This window comes from Pseudomyrmex gracilis, unplaced genomic scaffold (genome assembly GCF_002006095.1).
Source record: "Pseudomyrmex gracilis isolate BER0280 unplaced genomic scaffold, ASM200609v1 scaffold_226, whole genome shotgun sequence".
Lineage (NCBI taxonomy): Eukaryota > Metazoa > Arthropoda > Insecta > Hymenoptera > Formicidae > Pseudomyrmex > Pseudomyrmex gracilis.
The window spans coordinates 54,657-64,474 of record NW_018020810.1 but is presented as its reverse complement, the minus strand read 5'-3'; the positions used below and the strand labels follow the sequence as shown (position 1 = coordinate 64,474).

General features: G+C 40.0%; 1 protein-coding gene across 1 annotated transcript in view; it reads right to left on the bottom strand.

Annotated features, from left to right (window-relative positions):
• Positions 1–1,747: 1,747 nt before the first annotated feature.
• Positions 1,748–9,818, bottom strand: part of LOC109858834 — a 31,109-nt gene continuing 23,038 nt past the window's right edge. Inside the window, exon 2 of the mRNA XM_020436483.1 lies at positions 1,748–4,374. Within this exon, the coding sequence (XP_020292072.1) occupies positions 1,815–4,238 (2,424 nt within the window). The 5' untranslated portion in view covers positions 4,239–4,374 and the 3' untranslated portion in view covers positions 1,748–1,814. The remainder of the gene's footprint in view (positions 4,375–9,818) is intronic.

Sequence of the window (9,818 nt, the reverse complement as noted above, 5' to 3'; positions counted from 1 at the left end):
TTTTTTTTTTTTTTATTGGTACGTACCTATATATCGGCTCGACATATATCACTCGCGAGCTCGTGTGAACGTTGCTCATACATCATTATTTCGAGAAACCGGTATTACGACTAACGAGTCTACTAACACAATTTATTGGTGATTAATTTTACATTAAGAGAATTTGTATATATGTAATATTATATATATATATATATATATATATGTATATATATATATATATTTAGTATTAAGTGCGATTATTTCGTTGTATGTATTTCTATCAAGCGCATTTTTTCCACATCAATATAGATTACGTGTTTTAAATAAATAATTAAAAAAAAAAAACACACAATAATAAAGTTGTGTTGTTAGTGATATAAAAATAGTAATCGGTAAAAAAAAAAAAACTAACATTGCATGAAAAAAGCAGTTATTGTACGCAATTTTGTGTAAAAAAAAACTTAACTTAATGTCTTATTCGATTAAAAATGATTCAAGAGACAATGCGTTGTGTGTATATGTGTGCGCGCGCGCGCGCGTATGGAAAAATGTTTGGGAATTTTATGTTTCGTAACGGAGAAAACATATGTAAACGCAAATTATTGCGAATTGTTGTAGCTAAAAACAAAACGTGAGACCGCACCCTCGTATTAATCAATTTAAAAATTTATTTCTGTCAAAAATTTGCTTAGTTTTATTTTAGCGTGTTCCGGTATACAATCGTAGATCTATCTATCTCTGTACGTTTATTACTTGCTTCTTTCGGAAAAAAAAAAAACAAAATGTTCTTCGAACTCACAATCGGTAGTATTCGACACACAATTTATATATATGTAGTTCTTCTCGCACCTTAGTTTCTTGTCGTCACTACCGTGTACAAAGAGTTTGCAAAAAAAAAAAAAAAAACAAAAAGGACACCCAACGCACTTAACGGCTCACTAGAGCCTTTGTCAAAACGTTTTTTCATTGAAAGTTACTTGTCTTATGGGCGCAAATTTTCGTCGTCAAGAGATTGCGCAAATCTCTTGCGCCAGAGCGCGTGTGTGTGTTACTTTCTTATTACTTTCTCTCTATTCGAAGTGTTTTATCGCCGTCGCGATTGCGGCGGCGCAACGTTTACCGAGATTGTATTCTTCTGCGAAACTGCTGAGAGAATTGTGAACCGGTTTACGATCTATAATCTCTCTTCTCTCGGACACACAGGGACGAGATTTGTCGAGTACGAAGCATTAAGTATGAACTTAACGAGCGACTTAAGCATATACTATTACGCAAATATTAATAATTATATGTATATATATATATATATACTACACACTATATGCGTCTTCTACATTTAACTTCCTTAGCACGGCCGAGCGCCATTCTCAAAGGGGAATCGCTTCTTTTTTCACGGGGGGGAGAGCCACACGCGGGAAGACAATACTAGAGATGATACTTCGATCACTCCTTGCATGAGATCGTCAAATTTCCAGACGATTTTTACGACGATTCGCTGGATTTAAACATATTGAAACACATACACATGCGATATACTGCGATTTGTACAGTTAAAACAATGAAAAAAAAAAAGAAAACAAAAAACATTGCTACGGAAATATAATTAACACATCTTCTTCCTTCGTGCGATTCTCTGTCCGTCAATCATTTTCAACGTGTCCTTAAACGCGAGTAACTAAAATCTTCGTGCGATCAAGACTTTTTCGAGTTTTATTTGGCACAAGTTCTGAAACACAGTGTTGATTGATCCTCTTCTTTTTTAAAAAAAAAAAAAAAAAAAAACAAACAAACAAAGCTGCGTGATGAGGACGAAGATTACCCGATCCGTTCTCTTATTTCTGGGCGAGCATCGTGCTCCCCGATGATGATATCTCCGAATAGGAACTTCTTCTTCGCGACGACGGTGACGTTCGCAGAAGTCGGTGTTGCTGCACCTGATCGTCGGCCACTTGGTCGTTCGGAACCTGATCGACGGGATAAATAGCTGAGTCCCGGATCGGCGGGAGCATCTTGTTCCAGAAGCTCAACTCTGGCCTCCGTCTCTTGTTTGTTGTCGCTGACGGAACGTGATCGCGTTGCGGTCGGTCCGGCTTCCAGCTCGACCTCGTCAGATAGTAAACTGGTTTCTGATGGACGGGAACGCTACTCTTGGTGCTGGTACTCCCGTAGAAACTGTGATCGTCCACGGGATACTGCTGCTTGTAAGTTGGACTACTGTGTATACTGTTGGCCTCGTTGGACGGAAATCTCACGTAACCGTCTTGACGCGGTTGTTTCATGTTGTCGGAAAAAAATACGCGGTCTTCTTCGGTCGAGTCAAAATTCATCGTAGATTTCCGTACGAAATCGAACGAGGCGACATCCGACTCGATGTTCCTCGGATTTTCCCGCACCAACTTCTTCTCGGCGTTCGATGATTTCTCGTCGCCGCCGATCCGCCGCGTTGCCGGATTTTCTTCGGTACGATCGTACAACAGCGACTCCGATGAAGTAGGAGCAGCTTCCAATTCCTCGTTCGCGAACGCGACTTCCGATTCGGAACTGAGACGGTCGAACAATTCTTTGGAATCGTTTTTCGCGATTTTCTCAATCGATTCCGGCAATTGAGTCGTAATCTGTAATCCTTCGGTGTTCACGTCCAACAGAGTCGTTTCCAGAATACGATCGCCGTCGATACTGACGTCACTGGAGACGTTACTGTCCGCTTCGTCGTCGACGGTGGACGCGGTATCGTTAAATTGGATCACAATCCGATCTCGCGCGTCGATCGTCTTGTTCCGACTCGCGAGCGTCTGGTTCTGATGCGCGGCGCGCTCTATGTTTCGCGTTGGAATTGTTATGCCAGCTTCTCCGTGTTTCAAAATTTCCTCATTTTCAATTTCAATCGATTCGTCCTCGTCCGGTTCGTTCGTAACGTACGTATAATCCACGTCCTCCTCGTCCTCGTCGTAAATAATTCCTATTTCTTGCGATTCGTTCAATTTGGAATTTTCCAATACTTTGAATTCGTTTTTTTTCTCCAACGTATGTGTTTCGTTGTCGTCCCGACGATGTTCATTCGCCGCAATTGGCGCAACTTCCGTAATCGTGTAATCTTTCGGCAAAACTGTGGTGGAACTGTGTGCGCCAGATGGAACTGTGGAATTGTGCGTGTCGGTTGGAACTGTGGTGGAACTCGATACGACGTTGCCAGTCGTCTCTTTCGCAACGGTTGTCGAGGTGAGGTTGGATCGGACGGTTTGATCGGTGGTGTCGTTATTTTGCGACGGATCGTTCGAGTCTGGCAAACCCGTAGACGAGAGCAGAAGCACCAATGTGGTAGGTTGCACCTGGGTCGAGGTCTGTCGCTTTTCCGCCGAGACATCTTTCTCCGTAACGTTACTCACATCGACCTCCTTTAAGATATTCAACATCGTCTTCACGTCCAGCGGTATCTTGTAATCCGCCGTCTTGGACAAATTGGTGTCGTTTGATTCCTTGACCAATTCCACCACCGGAATCATCACAACGGGTTTCCGATCGGTCTTGTTGTCGTCGCTGGCGTCGCTCGCGCCGAAATGTTTGCGAAAAAAAATCGCTTCCTCGTTCAACGTCGTGTCGCTCTTAGCCGTTGTGCTCGCTGGTTCTTTTTCCGTTTGCCTGATGATTTTCTTTTCGTCATCCGGACGAATCGCGTCGCGAATCGGCAATAGAATCGGATCTTTCACCAAAAACGTTGCCATCATCCCCTGCTTCTCGGTTTTCGTTAACTGATGATGAGACTGATTTTCAAGATTGGACGTGAGCGGAATGTGAAGTTGCAGAGGACCGTTCGACTGATTCTTATTTCTGTTGACGGGTTTTAACGCGTACTGAGCGTTGAGTCGTTCTAAAAGAAAATTCCGATGCGCGTCTTCGTTAACGTTCACGTTTTTCACACATCTGCCCATGTTGTCCGCGTAATAACCGTCGGAACAATTGGACAATTCGATTTTCGGAGCAACAAAGACGCTCTTCGGCGTTATCCTTCGCACCTGAGTCGCCGAGTCCGCGTCAACCTCATGGGTATCAATTCCCGTGTCCAACAAAAGCCACGCTTCCCACTTGACATCCTTGAAGCCGATAACGGGCAATTTTTGTTTGTCGGATGAAGACGTGGATGATGATTGAGGTACATTGACGGACGCCAGTTCGCTGCCGCAAATCATAGCGAGAAACATCAACGGGACGAGACGGGACATTCTCCACCGAAAAAGTCTTCGTCGTTGAAGCAACATGTTTTTTTTTTTTTTTTGTTTTTTTTTTTTTTTGTATTCCTGACGAGGCTTCTACGGAAGAATTATTTCAAGGATCTGTCGTCGCGCTCAGACTGGCTTGTCACCTGCCGCTCGTTCTTAAAAACATCGGATCAGTCTGAAAACAGATAAAACAAAAAAAAAATTCGATAAAATTAATCCTCTGCACTTGCGCGCGACAATTATTTTTTAAGAGTTAAAAGCAATAATGTGTTTTGCGCAACACAAATTGATGATTATTTAACTTGAACCGCGTAGTAGGGCTTTCACTCGAACGATGGCTCATCTTAGGGAGCCAACACGTTAACCTAGTTTTCTAATCTTAATGGATACTACTCCTAGGCCAATTGGTGTAGTGAACATTTTCCGAGGCAATTTAGGACCGCAGAAATTTCTCAGAATGTTGCGCACATCTGCTTCGGTTGCATATCTCTCTAATATCTCTAACACACGCACACATTTTTCCAGAGTTTATATAAGTTGCGTACAAGTTGACAAAAATGTAAATAAATCGAGCCTAAAATTTTCAAAAAAAAAAAAAAAAAAACAATGCACAAGAGAACGCGAAAATTCTTCGAACGAAACGGAGAAACTGGCAAATTTTTGCGTTTTGCATAATTTTGTAAAACGCACTGCTGATTGACATTAAGCGATGAAAATGAAAAAAAAAAATACACCGAAAAAATTATATTCTTGTAAGTAGAAGATTTTATACTTAAAAAATCTTCTTCAAGATTTTAGATGATATTCTTCTGAAATTAAGAATATATTCTTTATTTAAGAATATAGTCTTTTTCGATAGTGAGATATATGTATGTTTTTCTATAGAAACTTTTTATATTCTAATCAGTATATATTCTTATCAATATTACTATTTAGAGGATTTTCCTCTTAAAATAAGGAACTCTTCTTGGCGCCTATTTTAGTATAAAATATACTTAAAGTAAGTGGGATATCCTCAAAATAGGAATACAATTTTTTCGGTGTAGGATCGTGTTACACACACGTTATATATGCGCATTACACGTCGTAAAATAGACATTTGTTATTTTTTCAAAGATGTAAAAATGTAACAGTTGAGCTTGTTACTAACAAGTACCGTCGCGTACATATATATATATACCCCCTCGCATATATCCTTAAAAGGCGTGCTGCAAAGTGCGTGCCTCATAATGCGCGACTGGATAATGCGAGTGCGAGTGTGCAACATTACAGCGAGGAAAAGTGAATGCACGCCGATCTGTGTTTTTACCGTTACGCAGGCACGTCGGGGATATTATGTCTGCTCTGTGAATAAGACGCACAAATATACCGCGAATTGACTTCCCGATCCGTTTTGCGCGTGTCATCACTTTGCGTGAAATATACTTTATTGTTGGTTACACACGAACTTGGAAGGGGGATCTTGCATTCTATTTTCGGTAGCAATATATATAAGCGCGGAGGAGCGCCACGCGGAGAGCGGGTTCGGACATTTTACGTCTCAAGTAAGCAGCGAGAAGCAGCAAAATATGCGATACATATCTCGATTGTTTTTTTTTGTCACACACTATCTGTCCACCTTGTGCGGATTTTTGAAACTGATGTTGTTAAAAAAAAAAAAAAATCTGTTTTTTAATCTTTTAATAAACTGAAAAACAGTTCGAAACAGACCGTTGGTACGAATACGTTTATCGATCTTTGGCGTTCGACGAAAGCGTTAGACGCGTTTAACATCGAGATAAATGTCAGATTGTGTCACAGAAAGCGAGTGTCGTCGTTGTCCGCGGCTTTTTCTCCAAAGTTTGCGAATCATTTCATCGAGAGATGAAAAAATGCGCGTTTTTCCGCGCGGAATATCGACACAATCCGAATTACAAACAAATTGCTCGATATCGAATAAAATCGCAAATATTGTCATCGATGAGTTGAAAAAAAAAGCAGTGTGGGATAGAACGGGGACGGGCAAAAAAAGTGCGCAACAATTCCAACACTTTATAGAAAATCTCTCGAAAAACTATTTCCAGCTATTTATTACGCGCGCGCTTTTGTTTCCTCCTCCTATTTCCTCCCCCGAGTCATTCTTTACAGTTTCGCACGGAAAAAAAAAGTTTTGCTATTATATGGTCAGCCCAAAAAAAAAAAAAACGGTTGACCCTGCGAAATTTTTCGTTTCATCAACAAAATGTTTTGTTGGCGAAACAAAAATTTTACTGAACTTAACAAATGTTTTTTTTTGCTGGCCATATAGTAACTAATTTCTTGCTATTCTATAGCAAATCTTTTTTTTCCGCGCGTGCCCGAGTCGAAATTCAAATCCTACTTTACAGGAAAAAAGGAAATTTCGGACGTATAGCAGCGTCAAAGTAGGATCTACTTTCTCTCTTACTCTTACATACACTGAGAAAAAAATACTATTAACTCAACTAAATGCGTTTAGTTGAGTTTCAGTTTGTTATCTGAAATACTTGATTTTTTAATTCAAGCATATGGTAATAAAGATAACAAATTCGTATAAATTGAATTAACTAATAGTGGTAATGAACATATTTAATTTATTAAACCACGAATTGTTTTGTCGAACATAAGTTGTGATAATTTCAAATAAAAGATACTGTTAAAAAAAGATGAAATAGGCAATTCTCATTTACTTTAATTGAATATAATCTGAATTTTTTTGTACTATAAGTATTTCATCTAATCAAACTGCTTATTTTTCTAAGCAGACAAAATATTGTGTTGTCCTATTGTGTTGTACATTCAAAGTTACCTGTATTTAAGCAAATTATAATTTTGTTAAAACACAACTAAATTGTCTTTCGGTATAATCTAATTATTATATCTATTGAAACACGATATCTTCTTACATTAATCAATATTTTATTGTCAGCCCGTGACCGCTGCATATAGTTGAATCGAAAATACTATTTTGTTACTTCACCAACTTGTTTTTCTCAGTGTAAAAAAAGAAAACTTGAGGTTCAATGTAGACGCTAAATTTCGACTCGGGTGGTTGCAGAATATGTTAAAATTATTATCGCCGATCTCTCTTCGCAAGTTAAATAAATTGTGTTTTCCTCGTCGCGTATCTTACCGCTCAAATAAAAAGCGCCACCGCGCACTATTTTACTCCAACTCTTTTAGAAGATATGGGAGAAACGTCGTTAAACCACACGTCGCAATTTCAATATTGCGCGCTCGAAACAACACACTAAATAGATATAACAAGGGACAATTTATTTGTGAATCATTTGTACGTACCTATTATCACATTACAAAAATCTTCGCGATTGCACTTCTCGTTGAAAAAAAAAAAAAAAATGCGCGGCAACGATGCGGCAGTTGTCCACGGCCGTTGTTCAACGACTGAGGCCGTTGTTATTATCTTTCCCTCGTTTCAGACTCGACCGCGCGTTAACGAATATTTCAGAAGATCGTTTTTTTTTTTTTTTTGGTTTTTTTCTGACATATCGTAGGTGACACCGCGGCATTTTTTGTTTGTCCGCCCTTACTTACGGAACAAGACGCGGAGTGACATATTTCGAACGTGTGTGGTTATCGATAATCGTTATCGCACACTGGAATGGATTGCCAAGGGGGTGTGTGTGTGTGTGATAATTTGTACGATAATCTAACTAACTTAAACTAACTAACTAAGTATCTCTACGTGCCTCGAGATCTCGAGATATCGGCACGAAATCTTCTTTCGGAACGAATCCTATCTCGCGTGCGAGATACACTGTATAAAGCACGCAGCGGTAGCGTATCTCTCTATTAAGGTGAGAGGCTCGTTGGAGGCCCAATAGGGGCGCCTCAATAAGTCTCCATCAGGCCTGTTTCAGACTATACCTATCGTAATCGGCAAATTGCTTTTGCATTCGGTATATAATTTTTTACTTATATAATTTATATGATTTTTTTTTTCGCTGTTGCGAAATTCGCGCGATTGCTTCTCGAAACGAACGAGAGAATAGAATTCGGTCGCGAATATATAAAACGAGGTTTCTCAAGTTTCGAACTCGCAATAGACTTTGCGCGCGTATATAAAGATAAATTCTTGGTTGTCCGAACGGAGAAACCACAAATATGCGCGCGTGGATTAATATAATACACGATTCCAAATGGAATGTGAGAGTGGAAGTTTCTTTCGAAACGAATGTTCTAAACACACACATACACACATTCCGGCGATTGTGATCTCTCTCGGCGTTTCTCGGCCGATTAGCAGGTAAAAATCCGCTTCTTGTCACTTTTCCGTGACAGCAGGGTTCCGTTCTGTTGACAAGCGCGTCAAAAAAAAAAAAAAAAAAACAAACAAAAAAAAAGAAATTTTTATCAAGTAAAGTATTCACAAACTCGGTATTTTCCAACGATATTGCCAACGAAATACCATGACCTATTCATGAGTCTCGTGCGTCGAACGCGAGAGAGCTGTCAGATATTTTCCCCTCCCTCCCTCCCCACCCTCCCCCGATAAACCTAAGTGCACGGAGAGAGATATACTCTTTTTATCTGAGTTATTATTTTCTTTTTGTCTTGAGGAGAATTCCGCATTGTGTGTGCGTGCGTGTGTGTGTGTGTGTGAAGTCGCGTGATTGATAAAATAACGAAAGGGCGGTAAAAAAAAAACACATTTCTGAAACACCCTATATAGCGCGAGGATTCGCGCTTGAACACGCGAGTGTTCGCGCAGCGGGTGGAGATCTCCGGAGATTCTCACAGGAGATTTCCTTGTATACATATCTCTCCGACGAGGCGTGTGCACTTTGTGTCCGGTCTCGTACATATCCCAGAGCCGATATACCCTCCTCTGCTAAGTTTGTATTTTTATCTGACGGCCGAGAGCGCAGATTTGACCGTGATCGTCGTATATATATATATATATATTTCAGAGCATCTCTCTATATCTCACACGTCTCACGTTCGTGCTGCTACATACGCACAATTTCCTAGTTTCAATACCCGAGACACACAACTATACTGTTTCTTGCTTGAAGAACTTGTTGCACGAGCGGGGGTATTCAACCGAGGAGCGCTTTGCTTATTTCTCGCGATTGGATTTTTTCTTTCTCTCTCTCTCTCTCTCTCTCACTCATTCGCTCATTCACTCAATCTTTCTCTCTCTTTCGTAAATATGTATTATATGACAATATACGCACGACCGATGTTTGCGCGGGGAATCGAAATTTCGTCACAGCCGCGAAAGTTGAACCGGTTTAATTGTCAATGAGATTATCCGCCGACACGTCGTAACAGACGCTCCGTTAAAAGCCCGCTGTTTAAAGACCGAAGATGTTTTACCCCGGCCCCGGTTAAAACGCGATCTCGGCTGTCGATTTAAACCAGCCGGAGCTACTTTCAACGAGACGCGTTTTCCTTTGGAAGATTTTTCGCTCGGCGCAACGACGACGAAACGAGATGCAGAGAACGCATTCTTCTCGCCGATACCTACACCGAAAAAATTATATTCTTGTAAGTAGAAGATTTTATACTTAAAAAATCTTCTTAAAGATTTTAGATGATATTCTTCTGAAATTAAAAATATATTCTTTATTTAAGAATATATTCTTAATTTAAGAATAT